The following is a 20,417-nucleotide window of genomic DNA, read 5'->3' as shown; positions in this document are numbered from 1 at the left end:
GTAGGATCCTCATGTTGGAAAAACAGGTTGCCCCGGCCTCTCTGCAAATGCTGGCTGAGGCTGAACACCTAAGAGAGGGAGGTGTGCGTAAGTCCTTTGGCAGTGTCCGTATGGGGCAACCAGAGACAGATGGTCTCCCTGGAGGGCCACTCACACCTGTGCGGCCCGAGTCATGGGAACCTTCCATCTGAGCACCTCGACCACAAAGCAACCCTTTTACCATCTATTCCTATAGAGCGGATGCTCTGCGACTCTCCAGTAGCCCAGTCACTGTGCTCTAGGCCCGGAGAAGGCTTACCTTCCACGTGGCTGCGTTGCGCCGGAAGTAAGCAAACATTCGCGTGAACCAGTTATAGATTTCATTCAGCGTGAGCTGCTTTTCTGGAGATTCGAGAATGGCCTGCGAAGCAAAAGTTACGGGAAGAAGGTAATTTATGACCACATCAGCAAGAATTGTCACTAACCAGGTTCCTGAAAGTATAAAATCACTGACATTCAGAGCCTAAGAAAGGTTTGTTTCACAGAATGATCTAAGATTAATGGTTGTATTTAACAGTTCAATAGCAAAACTCAAAATGGAATTATCTAATTGTTTTGAGTTTTTATTTCTGTTTCCGTACAGAAATATTAATTTATTAGTCATTCATAAAGCAGAATCAAAGAGAAATGCAAAACATTTCACTAGCTGATTAAAGCTCAGTAATTATTTAGAGCTCAGATTAATTCCAGGGATCAGAGATTACTGTAGCTTGTGATAATTGACTTGCCATCTTTAAACAGGCTCATTTTCACTGTTGTGTGAAATGAATTTCCTAATAATCACATCGTATTGTAATACTTAATCAAAAGCAATTATGTTATATATTGCAGTTTTTAAAAACCTTATAGAAAAGGTTTTAGCATGTGGCATACTAAACGGTTTTAAATCTACTTCATCAATACAATAAATACATCCATGTACTGTACACACACACCTTTGTATGTGATTTCGCATGCTGCATTGTTTACTTACCTGCCTAATTAAAGATGCATACGTAAATGGCGGTCTAACTTCTGCGTTCTTATAAAATTCTTGGTTCTGCGCAATATCTGCTAAATAAGAATCATTGTCCTATTAATCATCACTTTTTAAAAAAGGAGCCGCTCGGCAACAATTGCAGGCGACAACCCCAAGCAAGGCCAACATGGAGTATTTACCTGAAGAAATGGGCACGTTGTACTTGTCCGAGTACCGCCTGCGGATGGGTCCCACCGTGTGCATGCTGGTGGTGGTGATGACAGAGGGGCCTTGGGTGACGGGAGTCAGGGGAGCGGTGGGGGTCGTGGGGGTATGAGGTAAGCTCTGTGGAGAAGCCTCAGAGGCGGACTTGGAGAGCGTGACGCTGGACACCAGATTGAGCTGTGGGGAGAAGACCATTTAGAGGGACGCTGCTCACTCGAGGGCTCCTGTGACTATTGTCGCAGAGATGCTTGTGAACGGCCAGGAGCCAGGTGTATCCCCAAGGCTGGAAAGTGATCATGCACAGGTTCAAAAAGGGTGGCCCAGCCAAGCAACCTAAGCCAACCCTGGTCAATCCTTGAGACCGTCAAAGGGTGAAACACAGCCCTGGCGGACCACACCAGGTGGGATGGACCTGAGCTCCCAGCACAACTGCAGAGCTGTGCTTTTCTTCAGATTAGCTTTGACTTAAATTAAATGGGCTCTTAGGCTCACACCCGTCCTCCGGCCAGCAGGACGACACTCGAGTCCACCACCGAGCACAGGTCCAGAAGGCCGCCTGGCTTCCCAGCCTCGGCAGAGAATCCCCTTCAGTGAACACTGCGCACAAAGCTTTCTAACTAACGAGCCCAGGGCTGGAATCTGTTCATTGAAAAAGATGGCGGCCCAGGAGACCCAGGACTTCTGGAGAGATTTGTCTTCAAGTTGTGTACTCCCAAGGGAATTTTACTTGGAAGTAGTGGTGGTGGGGGGGGGGCAGTGAACCCACCCTGTTCTGTTTCCTTTACTCCCATCTACCTGTGACAAACTCTGGGTGGGGTAGAAACACGAAGTCCCGCGATGCGAGAGAGCGTGGTGGTCCCCAGCCTCTTGCGGTGCTGGCTCAGAGAGTGCCTCCCCCAGGTGCACACTCCAGCCAGATTCCAGCTCACCCACCACAAGTCCATTTCACCATGAGTACAGTCAGTCTTGGGCACAAGGATTATCTGTGAAAGGTACTAAAACTGATTCCCCTGAGATGCTAATAGAGCGGATCCCAAGGGCGTTCCCAAGTGTGCAGAAGACCCAGCCTTTGCTCCTACGCTGGTAATGAACGAGACCCTGAGAACCCCATCTGATGTGTCCAGGGCGTTCCAAGGGAAACAAACACAGATCCCATGATATCGTTAAAGAAACAGTAACGGGAAATACAGGCCCGCTGCTGGGAGCTGCAAGGTTGAGCTCAGTGTCTGCTATTGGTCTGTCTGATTGTCAACTCAGCAAGCCACAGGACACCCCTGCACCAATGCCCGAGCAGAACAGGCTACCACTGCTACTCACCCAGCCACTGGGCACGGGCAGAACAGCTGCCCTCTCTGGTGCCGGAATGGTGACACTGTAACCCGCATTTACAGACCAGAGCTAACAGTGCAGAGGGCAGCCACAGGATCAGGGACTCAGCCTGACCTCTCCCTGCCTTTCACCACTGACCACAGCCAAGGCGGTATGCAAAACGCCAGGGGAAGCCACGGGCCAGGGCAGGAGTGCACAGAGCTCACAGATACACATCTCTGTCGCGCAGACGCTGCTCAGCCGGGACTCAGGAAGGTCCTGGCCACATGAGCAACTCGCACTTTAGACAGCCGTCCCCAGTGCTTCCACTGAGTTCCACTGAGGTTTGATTTGGGGTGCTTCCACCGAGTTCCCGTACTGCCGTCAAGACCCACAGTGCTGTTACTCACACGTGACAGAGAAGCAAACCAAGGCCTAGGGAAAGAACCTCAAGTGTCCATGTTCCCGGCCTGGACCAAAGTGAAACCACACATGTATACAGCTCTCGACCCTCTGCACAACCTCCTGCACCTGGTGCATGGGAAAAACATTGCTTCCTGTTATGCCCATGTTGACAAGATCCAGTGAAAGCCTGGGAACGTCACTGAGCGCCTGCAAGGCAGAAGGAGGCACAGCCGCTGGCCTCAGAGCGCTTCCATAGCCCAGACACTCGCAGTTCTGACTCACTGTGCTTCTCCACTTCACGTTTCAGGTTAAGACCATCACTCTAATCACACTGCTTAAAACACAGCAAGAAAACCAATGTCCTTGGGAAATACACACTCCTCCCGACCCCCTCGGGAAGGTCATCAAGCCTCTCTCCTAGTTTAACCACCCAGCACGAACCTCATGAACATTTGGCGCGACCCTCTGGGTGCTAACATCCAAGAAAAGTAGAGGAGCCCCACACAGTGACACCAGATGCAAAAAGGACTCGATTCCTGCAAAGCTCTTAAGACCTGCACCAATCCCACCACAGAGGGCAACAAAGAGAAACAACATCCCTCCAGGTTAGCTCAGCGCACCAAGAAAGAGGTACAGGTGGAATTTTCTGGATGCTTCTGAGTGTGGGTAGCAAGTGGAAATCAACAGCGAGCCAGAAGGGAGCAGAGAGGGTTTACCAGGCTTGACAAATGACACCGTGATTCACACCCACTGCTGGGCTGGCTCTAATAAGCCGCAGAGGAAGCAGCCAATCTCAGCTAATTACCAGATAAAAATGTATTGTAAGGACTCTAATTAGGAGACGCGGATGGAGGTGATCTAATGATTAAATGCTGCATCGGGTGACCCCTCCATCGGTGCGCGGTGGTGCAAGATGTCACTGGGATATTTTGTAGAAACAGTAATTCTATTTCAAGGAGGGGTGGCAGTAATGTTTGTAATGATGGCTATGAGGTAAACTAATTAAAAGGCAGTTCCTAGAGGAAGAGGGTGGCGAAAGCAGCTGTGGCCATCCAAAATCCAGAACCAGGTCTGCGTGGAGGAGCTGCCGTCGAGTGGAAAATTCCCGGCTGACCCCTACCCTTGCTATTAATTTGCAGGGAAACTAATGACACATACACATATCCCCACAAAATCGCTCTAATTGCTAATTTGCCAAAGGAGCCCAGACTTCAAATTAAACATGATGTAGCTGAGAGGGAAGGGAGAACAAAAAAGCGTGCACTCCAGATGGAGGGTGCTCTGCCTCTCAAAACCAGCAGAAGCCGGACCAGCAGCCAGTGACATGGCCACCCTTCCACTGCACCGCGAGTTCCTCGACTGGGAAACCTTGGTCCAGCCGTGTCTTGAGAGGAGACCATCTCAGCGACAGGCCAGGAGAGAAGGCAGCGCTGGAGGGATGGATTCCCGACTAACCTGCACCGTCCATCACAGAGGCTCTGAAGAAGGGGACCAGGACGGCAGCCGTGGGCGAGTGGCCCAGCACACCAGGAGATACCCCTCCTCATCAGGAAAGCAGGCACCTGGGCTCCCTGGTTCTCATCTCAGCTAAGGTCTTAGGAGAGCTTCCCCTGCCCCGCCCCAGGGCACAGAGCAGGAAGGGATGGGGCTGGGGGGGGGGGGGTCTGTTCCTGGTGGAAAGCCCATTTTTCTTATTGTGTTCATTTTCTATTTAAAAAGAAGTTGCTATGTTTAGAAAAGTTAGTAACTCTGAATTTCTCTCTATGGCAGGCTTCCATCACGGATGATTTCAGCAGAGATAATCTCTTTGAAACTCTGGCCAAAAGTTAAATTCTTCTGTCACTTAAAATGGCTGCAGCGTTTGATTTGCTAGAGGAGAGTGAGTGTGCCCCTAGCACTCTTCTCCCTCCTTGGCCACAGCACTGCCCTGGAGGTCTCTCAGCTACCCAGTTCTTGAAAAGATGGACCTTCACTTTTCACCCAGAGACCTCCTCTCCTATGCAAGGAAGATGAGTCACGCCATCTTAAGAAAATAAGCAGACCGCTGATGTCAGCTCCAGACAGAGGCCTTGCTGTGGGCACGTCCAGAGGCCCTTTGGCTTGTTTATGCTGCTGCCTCACTGGAAAACAGCTTCAGAGAACAAAGGGGGACCTGGAACCGAAGCCTGAGGGACACGCACACTGGGGACCCTTGGTTCCACTGGCCGAATCCTGCCTGAACAGCAGTGAGGTCTGCAGGCAGGAGTCACTGAATCGGAGCCCAATGGTGCCAGGCCAGGCGGCAGGGCACGGGGGCAGCTGCTGGCTGTCCAGAGCCTTCGCTGTCCTCCCGTGGCAGAGGCCTGCTACGGTGCAGCAAGCAGGACACACAACCAAGACTCGCAGGCCCGAGTGAGCGGGCAGGACCTGGATGGACACAGTCCACACAGCAGCATGGAGCCGCAGGGCCCAGGACGGCAGCCCGTGCCACCTGCCGCTCCCCCAGGGTGTGCTGGCCCTTTGCTTGGTGGGGAGGGGGTACTTTAGTTTTTATAGTAGCTAAAAGCCATTTCCAAACAGCCCCAACTGCTGTGGCTAAAGTAAACGGGTAACAAAAAACGTCACCGGGCCTGCTTCTCCAAACATGTTTCACGGCACTTCCGAGGGGAAGGCCCTGCCACCAGCACGGTGTCCCTCGCCCACCCAATCTGAGAGAATGCTGCTCCCCACCTGGGGGGGCCCTCGGGCGCAGCTCTGCAGGGCACACTGCTCTGTCCCAGGTTATAAAACCGGATTTATGGTGTTCCCTGCCACAATGACAGCAAAAGGTCTTCTTAAAGAAATCCGTAACAACTTCATCAAGCCCTAACCGACGGGTTTCTGTGGCTGCTGTCCAGCAGCCAGTGCTCCCTGCAGTGAGCAGGGACACTGGGGGTGGGGGTGGGGGTGGCGGGGGGCGGTGCCTGGGCAGGTTGGAACTTCCTTAGGGCTCTGGCCACAGCTCCGCCTTCTCTGGGAAGGGAAGGTCCTTTAAAACATCCGCACTGCACTAAGGTGGCCCTTCGCCACCCACGGGTGCCCAGCCTGAGAGCCTGCGGCCACCCCCAGGGATTCTCCACCCTTTTCCACGCAGGAGCAACCGGAGAGCAGGGAGCGCCTCCCCTCCCAGCGTGCACCCCGAGGACGCGGCCACACGCTCCCAAGCCTTCATCCCAGGAGGAACCCCGCCTCCCCCTCTGCCTGCGCACCTGCCCTCCCAGAGGTCTCTACCCGTCCGCCTTTCAGGCTCTCAGGCAGCACTGAACCTGGACACCAAGGGCAAGCGGCCATCGCCTTCCCTGCCCCGTCAATATCTGCTGGAAGAGGAGCTTTCCTTCCCATGCAGACATGCCCCTGGAAGACAGCCACCCTCGAGTCCTGGGCAGTCCTGAGAGGAAAGGGACACCAAGACAGGGCACTGGCGTGGCCATGGCCCCGGCTCTCTTCCCAGGGGGCTCCCGCTCAGATCCACGCCACCATGGCCACTGCCCTGTGGTCAGTGCCTCTCTAGCCACCTGGATCCAAGAACCTCCACCCTGGGATTCAGACAGTGCATCCCAGCTGACCTCAGAGCAGTCCAAGAAGGGCAGGGACAGCCGGGACAACTGGGGACAAGCAGAGAGACTCGCCACCCCATGGCACCCAGTGCGGGCAGCACTTACAGCAAGGCATTCTGTCACTCGGTGACTAAGGAGTCTTAAAGAAACACATAGCTGCTCTTCCACAGGAACGGAACCTATGGCAGGGCCACACCACTCCCCGCGGCTCACCTCGGCACCAGCCCGGCGCCCAAACTCACACCAGGCTCCAACACCAGGCCCGACAAATTAATTACCTGCCAGTGGGGACACTTGGCACGTGAAGATGGGTGGCCACACAGCGCTGGGCCCCCAGAGTCGCCAGTGCCAAGGGCGTGTGTGCTGTGCCCTTCCCTCCGCGCTCTTCTTGGCAAGGAAGTGAAAATTTATGCAAAACATCACACGTCTATCTTCTATAATTAATTTCCCAATGCCTCGCCTATACATATTTTAATAATTCCTGATTTATAAGATGGTATCTATAATAAAATTTTCTATTTTCCAATAAATGAAAAGAAGGCAGGTTCTTTCGGACGGCAGAGTGTGTGACACAGTATCTGCTTGCCAGGCACCGATTTCACTTCTTACATGCAAGTTAAAGGATAAGGGATTTATAAAGCAGCCTGTGAAGGGAACCACTTTTCATACACAAATGTGATCTTTTTTTTCCCAAAGGGTAATACAACAGTACATTTACATAAACTAATCCAAACAATCTATGTATTTGACAATGGCGAGCCTCACACAGACGGCCATTGTTGGTTTACATCTCGGGGCTCTTTATCCTGCCTTGTAGAGCTGTGCTAGCTGTCAAAGGTTTGACTTGGACTCTAAATAAATGGTTATAGAAGTGCTGTGCGGCGATATTGGACTTCTTTGCAAAAGAAAACCTGCTGTGTATGAATTCAAAAGCTATTAATTTTTCAGTCAAAAATATTCGTGCCTATTTCTTTTAATAAAGAAATACTGTGCTGAGCTACTGAGAGATAATGTTGACGAGGGGTAGAGAATTTTCAATAGAGCAGTTAAAAATAAATTTAGTAGGAGGTCCCCTTCAAAGTTATAATTTTCTAGAATGTAAAACATTTTTTTTTTTTAACACTAATCAAGGCAAACCATCCTTTCCTGTTCACCCACCCCCACTGCTGCTTTTCCCTGTTTACAGGAGGCTTAACATGGTCCCTGGGGCCATTCCCAAGGGTCCTCTAAGCTGGCGTGGGCTTCACCTATATGGCGCCCATGCGGGCTTGCCCTTCCTCTCTGTGGACAGATCCCACCTCCTGCCCAACAGCCCTGTGATACCCAACAAGTCCTCTCCTCGGTGCTGCGTCAAACCGACCCGAATCCAGGGAGGAAGAAGACACTAACCCCTTCTTCCCCTGCAGCGAGTGCAGAGCCTCAAGGCCTTTGCGTTGGGAGAACTTCCACTGGAGCCATCTCTAGGCCTCCCGAGGGCTCGAGACAGTGTGTGCCCTGGGTCCCCAGCCATGCCACTGCAGGCTCCACTCTTCCCAGAACCCTCCTCAGAAGAAGGGGCTGGGGAAGCGGCAGAGCCGAAGGCGTGGTTCCTTCCTTCCTGGTGGTAACCTGCCCGTCCAGTCCTACAGCCATCCCAGGGAAGTACACGGACTAACGACTCTCTCCTAGTAAAAATGGATGCGCAGAGTGGTTAATGATTTTATGTCCTATATCTCAGTAATGTGCTCTGTTTCAGACATTAATTTTGTCTGCCAACTGCATCTTGGCAGGCTACCATATTTGCTGGGTTAATAGTCTGACTCCGTTTTATTTCTATCACCATAAATCATACATATATGGGTGTGTGTTTGCTTTATTTATAGAAAAAAATCAGTCAAAACAGATAAACCAATACTTTGCCATTATGCTGCATCATTGCATATTGATTAAAATTGCTGGTACTAACTATAGATTGTCAACGCTCAATTAATTTTCACACAGTGACTCCCAGCAAAATCAAATAAAGGCAGTGTACCTTTAAATTTTACAAATCTTAAAATCAAGAGGCAAAGCACTGTCTCCATTTTGAATAATCAGTTGAAGCTACCGGGAGGTTTTTAGGAACATGCGTGTGAGAGAGACACCCGCTCAAGAGAGCTCATTCCAAGGAGCAAGGTCCCAGGCAGGATCTGCACTTGGGCATCATCCTCGCACTTGGGTGTTCACCGCTCATGCTGCGATGGCACCCTTCAAGGCCTTCTACAGGGAACCAAGGGCTAGGAGAACCCTGGTCCTGCCTGCATGGGGCTCACCCCCGCCGGGTGCCGGGTGCACCGGGCATCTCCATCACGCGGGCTGCAGCAGCCCGACAGGGTCCTTTCCGCTTGACCGTCACTTGGGCTGGACTCTTCCTGTCCCTGTACTAATACAACACTGTCCCTGGCCCTGCCTGGCCTAGATGCCTCTTCCTTCTGCTGTCATGGTCCCGCCCCTGGCAAGCACTCAGAATGCGTTTCAGTACCAGGGTTCAGCGAAGATGACTCTGCTCCAAACAAGAGCTGGTAGCTTGGGCCTCATGGGCAAGGACCATGTCTGACTCGTCCTGTGTCTCCCCAGATGCCTGGCACACTGCCCTCACCAGGAATGGGCACCAGAAACGCTCCGCATGAAAACCTGCCCCCGCAGGGCTGTCCCCCTCCCCACACCTGGACAGGAGGCAGAGGAGGACCACTCAGTGTCATGGCCCCCTTGATGTCCGCCAGTACTTACGGGCTGAGGGGCGGCTTTGGGTTCCGTAGACTTCACATGCAGGTGGGTCATCATGGCCTGGAGGCGTTCTTTGTCTTTAGCAAGCTAGTAGGAAGAAAAGGGGTTGTTATCTCTGTGAATACAGATGCATGACTGTTTTACTAAATCACACACATTCCATGTAACTATGGCTCCACGAAGTATGAGAAAACCTTCTGCGTGGCCTCTTCATTTTTGGAATTCATAGACACATTGCCAAACGCCCAGGAACCAGAGGTGTGACTGTGAGACTTCTCAAGACCAGATGCATTAGCCTTGAACTGGGAAGTTCCAGACCTGCCGGCACCAAGGAGGCCCGTGGAGCAGGCCCAGGTAAAGACACAGGTGAATCATGCCTATTAACCAGCCTGACTCAGAGGATGGTGAGTGAGGCAGCTACGACTCGTAGACCCACCTGTTGGGGTCGTGGAGAAACCCAGACAGATGGATACATCTGTGCAGACTTAGGCTCACCTTTCTTCACAGGTAGCACAGAGTAAGACGGTGCTGGCAGGTGACGTCAGCAGAGAGAAGCAGGGTCAGAAGTCTGGTGGACAGTTCCCATCCCCACCAGGACACAGTGAGCCCACTCACGTATTCACGTGGGGACCTGCCATACGGTTCCCACCCCCACAGGGACAGAGTGAGCTCACACACATGTCCAAGTGGGGACCCGCCATTATCGTGATCTGAATCTCTTCATTCTGTGAAAGTCGTCTTCTGATGTCAGGAGACATTTCTGATTGGATGCATAGAGCAGGTACTGGCTTCCTACTTATTGGGTGCTACGACCTTTGTGCTTGGACTGTTTTAACTCAACGACTTTGATGACTCAAGACAGTTGGGCACAGGGAATAGACAGTGACAACTTTGGTTTAAAAAGTGGGAGATATATCCCCTCAAAGGTAAAAGGTATATTTAAAAGAACAGCAGAGAGCCTCAGTGAAAATACAGGAGAGATTAATGAGAGCAAGGGAGAGCGGGAGGGGAGAGCGAGAGAGAGAATGAGAAAGAATCTACATATAGTTTTATTTCAATACTTTTCTAGACCATTTGTCCAAAATAATACCTTAGCAATGCGAAGGGGCTCATTCCTTCTATGTGACATAATTCACCTTACATCCTTTTGAAAGCAATTTTTGCAAGATGACAATTATTCCAAAATTGAAAATGCTTCACTTTTGTAGGGAAGTGACTGTCTGCGGGGAGAGGGGCTCGGGCATGGGGGCAGACGGAAAAGAGGGTAGGGTACAAAAGGAGCAGAGCTCCACGGGCTCGTCCTGGCTGGATGACTCAGTCGCAAACCATATCGCTTTTGATTTTTTTCTTTCTCTTTATTCCCTTGTGGCTCAGGGAGGAATAAATTAAGAAGAAGAAGAAAAAAAGCCTTACAGTGTTAGCATTTATCTTTCAACAAACAGGAAATGAAAATGATTCCATATTAGGAGTCACTTTATGTTATTCATCCTGCTCTTTAGCGAGTTATCGAACAGCCGAACTCAGGGAGCCCTGAACACATAATGCTGAAGGAATTCAGTTTCCCAAAGCGACTCAGTTGGAACAATTAAAATGTTGGGAATGGCATTTTTGTGCAGTTACTTACTCATTTTTTTTTATGTGAAGTCTCCTAAGCTATTTTTTTATATTAAAACTAAGAAAAAATTCTTAGATTAAAAAAAGAAAAACTGCTTGGTTTTAAAATCGTCACGGGGCAGGAGGACTATGAAGCATCTCTGGCGCCCTCTTCTTTTTTTGATTGGGGGGATTGAACCCCGAGCCCTTTTATTATATTTTATTTAGAGACAGGATCTCACGGAGTTGCTCGGCGCCTGGCTGTTGCCGAGGCTGGTTTTGAACTTGTGATCCTCCTGCCTCAGCCTCCCAAGCTGCTGGGATTACAGGCGTGCTCCACCGGGCCCAGCTAGGTCGCTCTTTTTAAAAACAAGGAGGAGCTGGCCATACTGCACAACCCTAATTAAAGGGTCAGAGGTACTGCTTACTCAAGACTCTGCTGAATATGACTTAATTTGGGAGTGACATTGTTAGTGCAGCAATCACAGAAACCAAGTCCGATAAAAGGAACACCGAAGCTTCCCACATCAAAAGGAACCAGTCCACCAAATGTCTGCCCGGCTGGGCTTTTGCTGGCCTACCCCAACCTCACACTGTACTGGAGAGACAGCCCTTGGACACGTGTCCACAGCACACGCACAACCCCACAGGTGACAGCCACAGGAAGGGGGACATGGAAGAACCCGTGTGGCGAGCTCCTAGGAGCCTCGGCTCAGCATCCCAGGGAAGGTCCCGTAACAAGGAAGAACTGACTGCAGCTTGTGTTGGGGTCAGCGCAAACCCACCCGGACCACTCCCCAGACAGGCTCGGGGCTCGGTCAACGGTCGCCCCCAACAAACTGTTCCAACCATTAGGAAAAGAAACCCACCAGACTGGCTTTGTGTTTTAGGGCAAAAAGGCAACACGTTCACACTCGAGGAACCACATCTTGCTCTGCAGGAGCCGCAGGGCCCTCGTGGCGCTGGCTGGTCCTTCACAGGCGTCCGTGTCCCCTACGGCTTGAACGCATCACCCCTGGGCCTTGTGTCCCCTACGGCTTGAACGCATCACCCCTGGGCCTTGCTGCCCGTCAGCCCTCCCACACCCTCTCCTCCCAGAACGGAGACACAGACACTCGGCTCGGCCCGCAGACTCCAGCTCCCTCTGAACCGCGAGGAGCCCCAGGAAGGGCAGGGAGAGGCGGCGGCTGGTGCAGGCCAGAGGCCGACTCAAGCTCCAGCAAGTGAACAAGAAATGTTGACGCTGTGACACCAAGATGAGAACGGGTGGGCCAGAACAGGCGGGTGGCAGACAAGAACCACCATGGTCACGGCAGGCGGAGCTGCTCGCGGGGGGTGGTCACCTGTGGCTCTGACCCATGCTCCGCTGTCCATTCTCCTTTGTGTGGAATGGCCATCCGGGCTCTGAGGGGTCACTCTGGAGAGGAGACGCGCCCTGTGTAGGCCAGGGGCTGGTGCCTCGTGAATACTCAGAATTCAGGCACAATTACATGAGTCTCCACTGGCCGAGTGTGTGTTTGGAATCTGGGTCCACACGACAGGGGTTCAATGGAGCTGGGCTAGCCGGGAAGAGGAATGATTTTCGGGTTTTAGGGGACGGAAAGATAAAGCCCTTCCTTGCGGGCAATCCCCCTTGGCTCTTGCAGCATCCTGTTAGTGTGGCCTCGGATCACCTCTGCAGAGCTGCAAGAGAAGACCAAGGACATTCCGCGGTCCCTTAGCAGAGCAGGGAAACAAAACTGCTACAACAAGAGCGGGGCTTGGTCTGTGTCCAGTGGTGCCGACATCTCAACAGAGGACAGTGAGGGCCAGGCCGGTCACTCCACTCAACGGAGGTGAGGCCTGGTTGGCCACTTGAGGTCCTCCAGTCCTGGGGAAACTGAGGCCACAGGCAAAACCATCTGAGGGCGTGCAGACAGCAGGGGGCAGAGACAAGACCAGGGTCCCGGCGGGCACTGTGGGCTTGGTCCGATGGGATCACAGGGATCACCTGAGTTTTCTATTGCCTCTGCCTCTGCCCCTCACCCCTGAGCTGGTCTCCGCTGCTGGGCCTCCAGAGCAGGCGTGCAAAGTCAGCAGACACCACCCTGCCCTGCCAAGCCCACGCTTCCACATCTGTAAGCAGGTGGTCTCGTTGGAACAAGGCCTCCACGTGTGCAGGGAACCAGACAAGTCTGGGAGACAGTGCCCTCTGCCACGCACACGTACTCTACATGCATACACACAACACACACTACACACATTATGCACACACTACATACTACACACATACTACACACACCATACACATTCTACACACGCACACACACTACACACACGTACACATTCTACACATGCACAACGCCCACACTCTACACATGCACACACACCCCGCACACATTCACACACTACACGCACACACATACCTGACCCCTGGGAGGAACAGAACCCAAGTCCTGCTGGCAAACCCAGCACTGGCTGAGCCGCCGTTCTTCCCACTCCGGGCAGCTCTAGTGCCCGCTGAGCTCAGCTCCGGGGACAACCTGTCAAGACTCCTTAGCCACAGGCGCTGGTGGCGGGCAGTCCATGGCTCGTTTCACCCGGCCGCAGGCCCTCCCCGTCCCCGCGCACCGTCCCGTCTCAGCATTCCTCACGAGCTGTTCTTAAAGGCTCTCCTGACACTTGAAGCAGACGCACACTAACAGTCAGTCATAGTCTAGGAATTCCAGTGCTCCCGGAGTTAGGCAGGATTCTAAATCATGAAAAATCAGCACCTTGGTGTTCAAGGGACAAGGAAGGGAGAAACCTGGACTCCCTCTCTTCTCCTCCTTGGTCCCAGCTGCAAAGCGGTGGCCGTGCGGGGCTGCACCACTGTCGGGCACTCTGTCCCCAGCTCGCTCTGGGAGCTGGCTCAGGGGGTCAGAGAGGCCTGAAGCGGGGTGCACTGCTAGGGCCGCTCACTGAGGCCTGGAGCTGGGTGAGGACGAGCCACTTCGCTAACCCCATGGCAGGCAAAGTGCATCTAGCAATGCGTGGTGCGGGACTCGGTCCACACCCGCCAGGGCAGCCCTGCACGTCCCTCCCTGCCGCACCTTCTCAGAGCTCTCAGTGCCTCGTGCAGGTGGGACCTGGCCAGGGACCTGGCCAGGCTCCACAGGAGACTCTGGGAAGCAGAAGGGACGCCACCCACAAGCCAGCCAGGTTTTAAAACCAGCATCGGCAGCTCACGGCATAAGCACAGAGCCCCAAGGGCCACGGGGACCCCTGGGCAAGAGGAAGGGCTCGGGCTGCCAGGCCGCGTGGCCCTCCCAGGCTTTGCTCAGTATTTAACGCTGGCTTGGAGCAAGTGACTCTGACTGCCTCTGCCTCAGGGTGCTCCTCCAGGAGGAGTGGGCACGGAAATTGTCTCCTGGGATCTAAGAGGCTGGTGGTGGTCACGCTCACCAAGGGGTGACTCCCGCCTTTTCCAACACAGCAGCAGCATGACACCACACGTGCTCACTAGAGGCAAGACACAGGCTAATCCCTGACCTCCCGTTTTTCTTTAAATAGTGACTGAGAACCAAGGGAAGAGGGTGAGCGCTGCTCATAGGGAAGGCGAGGATGTGATGGAGCTGGGGACAGTGTCTTGGCAGACAGCAGCTCAGGGAAGAGTGGTCCCTGAGCTCCTCTGAAATGATCATGAGCGGAACGAGGGGCACTCAAGCGCTCTTGTCCCCAGCTTGCCCAAGACGCTCTTCAGCTTTTAAACTGAAAACCCCAAGTCTCAAAAATCTCGTTCCCAGCCAAGCAGACCTCTGGTCAGCCCATCTCGTTTGGAACAGACACACGGATTTCAGGAAGTCGAGCACCGTGCTTCTCCCTCACCCTACAATCTGACTCAGTCCTCCAGGGCCCTTGGCCAGACTGTCCTTGTCAAAGTCTCCCTCTCTCTTAGGAACCTGGCCTGGTGCAGTGGTGGAGGCTGGTCCCTGGCGAGGAAGCGGCACCCAGGGCTTTGATCACCACAGTGCTCCCTCAATCATGTGTTAAGCAGCAGAAGCCACACATCTAACTCCTACCCGTCCACAGGCAGTGGTGCGGTCCCGGCTGGGTTGCCTCGTCTCTTGCTGAGTTAATACCCATCTCAGAGGGTCTCTCGGTGACGGGGCTGCAGGACACTGTCCTGAGCCCTCAGGCTCTGCCTCATCTCCCAGTCCTCTCTATCCCTGCATGCCAAAGACACCCCACCCCAGGACTCAGGACAATCTGACCCCATGGCGCAGTCCTGGGACACAGGGAAACCTATCGCTCGTCAGGAAAAGGCAGCTACGCTAGCAATGCCTTGTTTTCCGAGAGAGGCAGGTCCTGGCTGGCTGCTGTCTGCCGAACAGGACGCTTCCTTGCCTCCAAGTGGAAAGCCCCCCCAGAACACAAAAGGCTGACTCATGAATGCACCTGCACGAGACCATGTGAGAACGCTGCCCCACTTCTAACGCACCCCTTTGTACGACATTCCGGAAGAATCTGTCAAGGGGACATTCAAGAGATGAAATCTTACACTGTACTCTCTGACCTCAAAAAGTCCTGCTTTTGGTTTGATTCATGCACAGGAGCCTATCGGCAGCTCTGTGAAGGGAAGCATCTCTAGCCACTGTCCCCTGAGAGTGAGGGACATCACTGATGAGACACAAAGGGCCGTCTCTTATGGGTAAGAGGAATTTTCTGGGGTTCAGATGCCAGGGCCTGCACAGGTACGCAGCCCAGGGCTCAAGTGGCCTCCACTGGCGACGGTCACTGCTGGACCTGAATCTGCCCTCTGAAGCCTCCTGTTGGTCCTTTACTGTGATCCTCTAGTTTAGACCTAAGGAGCCTCCATCACTGCACGCTGGAAGATCTGGTCCAGTGCTCCAGGCTCAAGGGCTGCTGTGTGGACAGAGGCCCTGTGGGCCTGCCGCTTCAGAGCTCTCCTCCTGCTCCGGCCCAGCCACCACCCTTGGGGGACGCCTCTCCCCTGTAGGGCTCAATGGTACCAACGGTTCTCAAATTCAAGTTACTCCATGCGGATTCTGCAGCCTACTCTGAGATGCCTGCAAGTTCAGGAAATTTCCTGGACTGGTGTACACTTCTCTAATGGAAAAGAAGTAGCCCTTGGGCCAGGCAGGTAGAGGGCACTCCCTCTAGGGCAGGTGAACCCCAGCCTGCGATGTGAGGATGGGGGACAGTGCCCTGGGAAAGGGCACCTGCAAAGGCCACTCTCCATGCATAAATGTGTCTGCTCCCGTGTTCCTGCTGGAGCAGGGGCCTCATTCCCTGTTCTCAGCCTCCACAGGCACCAGGACTGTCAGTCGAGGGTCCATTCAGAAGTGCACTTCCCGACACCAGCCTGAGAAGTGGCAAGTGTGACCACACTGACATGGAGGAAGCCTTGTCCCAGGGTCCCCTGCAGCACTAGGATGCACCCCAGACCCTCAAGCGAGGCCTGGATAGAGCTCGTTGGAGCTCAAGAGGGTTACAGACTAAAACTGCTGGCCTTTCTTCTCTGTGTCAGCTGACTGAGTAACGGACGGGCAAAATCTGTTATCGTGTGACCTCTTTGTAACATCAAGACCCTCTTCTGGGTAAACGTCTGGCACTTTCAAGAACGTGTTAGCGTCAGCTAGCACTATCCAATGGTGGGTGGCTCTGCTGGACAATTACCAGAACTTTGTGGTCTCCTGTCGCTTCTGGAGGATGGAACGCAGGGGCCGTCCTGCCTGCTGTCAGCACTACTGGACCCCACGGAGGCGCAGCCGAGATGGCACAGGGTGGGGGTTCTGCCTACCACTTGCTGAGTGAGAAAGTACCAGTGAGGGAACACCCTCAGCAAGGCTCTCATGACCTCCGAGGCTGGCGAGCCCTCGTGCAGCCTAGGAGGTGCCCTGACCCACTTGGGGACAGCACAGGCTTTTCCACCTTGGCCAGGAAGGAAGGGGTGGGAGGGGAGGACAGGAGGCGTGCACAATCCAGGCAGCCAGGAACGCAGGCCCGAGGGGCTAACAGCGTAATGCCACTCGATTCCCCTCACCCTTGGCCACGGGCTGCTTCGCCATCTCACCTAAGAACCAGGGATCTGCCAGTTACTTGGCACTGCTGTGGTCGTGCACAGGTGATCCCAGCACGGCTGGCTCTGGACAGCCTCTGGAGCTGGCACCGAGATACGGACCTCGGGGCATTTTCACCTGTTCTGCAGTGGTACCCTGTGGTTTTGGTCTCCTATTTGAAATGTCAAAACCTTCCTCAGCCTCTGGGATCAGGCCTGAGAAATCTGCCTGCTGCTGACAAGCACTAGGCCACCATCTAATAATCCTTCAGGCCCTGCATGAGCAGCGCTGTCCAAAAGAGCCTGTCCCTCCCTCCACGGAAGCCCAGCCTGGGATGCGGCCATCGCAGGTGACCACAACAGCACACTTTCTTGCCATCGCACCTTGCTTTCCATCACAAGTTGAAAACCTGATCTTCACTTTGACCTAAAGCCTTAGCACGAAGAGAAATCTATGCATACGTGAAATCTGCAGCTACCCAAGACTGCTGTCCGTTTATTTTGCCACGCCCACCGAAACCCACGGTCCCATGGCCAGGAGAGATGGCCTGGCTGGTGGAGGGTCTCCCTCCCCCTGACCTCTGTCGGTACAGAGTGTACAATTAGTAAAGCAGATGCGCAGTTCCTGGGTGACTCACAACCCCTCCACCTTGCCCTGAGCATTCTGCAGCATGCAGTCCTGGGCCACCCAGAACAAGGGCTCGGAGCCCGCCATCAGGAAGGTGATTTTATCCAGCAATGGGCATTACTTCATAAATACCAGACCCACACACACATGCAGACCGCAGCGCCCGAGCGTGCATACTGTGGAACCCGGGTTTTCACAGGCATAGGGTGCTTTACATAAACTTGGGGGGGGGGGGTGCTAAATCTATCACTTTTTTTTCCTTCTTCACAACAGGTTAGGTTTAAGGATATTTCCAAAGACATACAAAAATTGGGGATTTTTTTGATGTGACCTTTGCCTGGATAAACATCTTACTGTTCTGCTAAGTTTCTGTGTGTCATTAGAATGGACAACATTAACTAGCTCTAGAAAATAACTTTTGAGAAATCCTACTAACAAAACAGAATTTGTCATATAAGATGAGAGCTAATTTAAAGAAAAAAAAAAAAGATTCTTTCTATCCAGAAAACTTACAACAAAAAGTTTAAGTGGTGTTTGGGCTGATTTTTCTCTGCAACTATTTGAAGCTGTAAATGACTTAACTCGGTGAAATTCCAAATGTAATTATCTCCTGTACTTAGCCGAGGGCTCTCCATATATCTCGGCATTGCTGCCTTGCATACAAAATAGGTTTCCGATGGCTGGTACCCACGTAACGTGCAGTGCTGTTTTAATTTCGCCTCATTGACTAACCTCTTGCCCACTCGGCACCAGCCAGAGGAAGAAGCCGCGGAGTCACGGGTACTCAAAAGCGCTCTGGAACTTGGTTGCATAAATGGGGTTTATAGGGTCAGGCTTCTGTAACTGTACATTTTAATAATCTCTATTTCTGACCCAATTTTTACTTCTAGAAACTAATTTTCTATTAATTATGCCAAGAATGGGATTATTGTTCAAATATGGTATTTTATCAACAAGCTGTACCAGGCGGTGGAACCCCCTTTAGGAATGCCCCCATCTCTCATGCCTAGGAAAATGTGAACGAGTCATGAAATAGGTCCAACATGGCACAATGGCTTTCTAAACACCAAATCACACCATGTGTAAATAGATACAAGTATATATGCACATAAATGTGTAAACAGACACAAGTATTTATGCACATTTTATTCACATATATGTGAATATGTCTATTTTGGCAATAGGAAATTAACTCGGGGGTGCTCTGCCACTGAGCTACACCCCTAGACCTTTTCACTTTTTGAGACAGGGTCTGCCTAAGTTGCTGAGGCTTCCCTTGAATTTGTGGTCCTCCTGCCTCAGCCTCCCAAGGTGCTAAGACTACAGGGGTACGCCACCGTGCCCAGCTCTATGTGTATATTTTCAATGTGTGCCGTCAGCACTCAGTGGTTCTCAGTGGTGGAGAGAAACGGGTGCCACGTAGGAGGAGGAATGACCCTCATATGCCTTCCACTCCGACATGGCACAACACACCTCCCTGGGCCCACACTCCTCTCCCCAAACTGCAGTTTAACAGCAGTAGCAACTTGAGGGAATTAGTTCAGCAATAGGTAACCAGAAAGGAAAACGAGGCGAGAAAAGGGAGGGAGAATGGGGGAGAGATGGAAAAGCTGAGGTGGTGGCCATGAACTGGCTGCACACACACACACACACGGCCTGGGGGCGACCAGATGTCAGGGTAGCAGTTCCCAGGCTGAATGTGCCCAAAGAGTTAAAAAACAATAATAAAGGACGACCACAGGCTTCGGACTTTGAGTACCGAGCACACAGGAACCCATTGCAGAACACCAAGGGAAGGTTAGAAATAAAGGGGCTTTACCTGTAGCTCTAACTGCTGCACCACCTGCATCTGGACTCTACACTGGGCTGTACTTCTGTCGTCCAGCGCGTGCTCACTGTTGAGATGTCTGCAACAACACATGGAAAGTCATTCAGTGAGCAGGAGGAACAAACAGGAGAACACAGGTTACCAGGCTGTCCAAGCGCAAGCCGGGCACCGGGCCTGGCTCCCAGTGGACACAGCACCATGGCAGTGGCCGGCCGCTTCCCACTGCCGCCACGTTATACTGCACTCCACAGAGTGTGGCACGCTGTCACCACCAAGCTAAGAGTCTTCGGGGACAGAAACGCCCAAGACAGGGCTTGCTCGCATGGCAGAGGAGTCCAGCTCGTGTGGGTCTGCGTGGCATCCTTTGTCCACAAGAAAACTGATTTCCTACAAACGATGACATGTCCTTAGATTGGAAAAGCATTCACATCACTGTCATGAAAGGCAAAGGCAAAGACTGGAACCTCCGAGAGCAACTCAGGCACCCGGAGAGGCTGCAGGTCCTCATCAAGGGCAGGCTGGCCCCTGACTGCTGGCAGGCGGGCTGCGAGGTTTCCCAACATGTGACTCAGGCCCCATGCTGAGTGCGCCCGCCTTGTGGTCCTTTCAGTATTTATTAGACTTTCCAACAGGGAAAAGGCTAACACATGGAAATTTCAATCAGTTTTAACATATGCGGGAACTCTGGTAATCAGAGGGTTGAATCACATCCTAAAAATCTTAAAAACAAAAATTCATGTATCCATGTTAATCATTTCTTATTAAGTGATATATGGAGGTTTTTTTTTTTTTAACTCCAATTTGACTGACGATTACCAAGAGATTTAGGCCAACACGCAATTTGGACTAAAGATAAAAAATATTTTAATATGTAATGGTGGTAACAGAAAAATTAGGGAGGGCTGATTTTTAAAACATTGGGGTACTGTCCTATTTCAGTTTGTCCCAAATGTGGTTCAAATAAAAGAATCTGCAGCTCAGGTTTGTTAAACTTCAAAACAACTAAATAAATTGAATATTCACCTTTCATCCTAACCCAGAAAAATGAAGCGTCACTCCTTTGTTCATGAATC

The 20,417-nt window shown here is 52.3% G+C and overlaps 1 protein-coding gene across 10 annotated transcripts in view; it reads right to left on the bottom strand.

Annotated features, from left to right (window-relative positions):
• Positions 1 to 20,417, bottom strand: part of Foxp1 (forkhead box P1) — a 528,005-nt gene that overhangs the window by 15,350 nt on the left and 492,238 nt on the right. For 9 of the 10 annotated variants that reach the window (XM_046425581.2, XM_046425575.2, XM_046425577.2 and 6 more), the window contains 5 exons: positions 19,336 to 19,423; positions 9,259 to 9,342; positions 1,198 to 1,399; positions 1,013 to 1,092; positions 299 to 400 (listed from right to left, as the gene is read on the bottom strand). In XM_046425581.2, the coding sequence (XP_046281537.1) occupies positions 299 to 400; positions 1,013 to 1,092; positions 1,198 to 1,399; positions 9,259 to 9,342; positions 19,336 to 19,423 (556 nt within the window). The remainder of the gene's footprint in view (positions 1 to 298; positions 401 to 1,012; positions 1,093 to 1,197; positions 1,400 to 9,258; positions 9,343 to 19,335; positions 19,424 to 20,417) is intronic. The other variant, XM_046425582.2, reaches the window with a different exon arrangement.

The sequence above is a fragment of the Marmota monax genome, unplaced genomic scaffold (assembly GCF_021218885.2).
Source record: "Marmota monax isolate L192 unplaced genomic scaffold, Marmota_monax_Labrador192_F-V1.1 WCK01_AAM20220418_F8-fsc00028, whole genome shotgun sequence".
Classification (NCBI taxonomy): domain Eukaryota; kingdom Metazoa; phylum Chordata; class Mammalia; order Rodentia; family Sciuridae; genus Marmota; species Marmota monax.
Note: the sequence above shows the minus strand (reverse complement) of the source record. Positions and strands in the feature narration are given on the sequence as shown.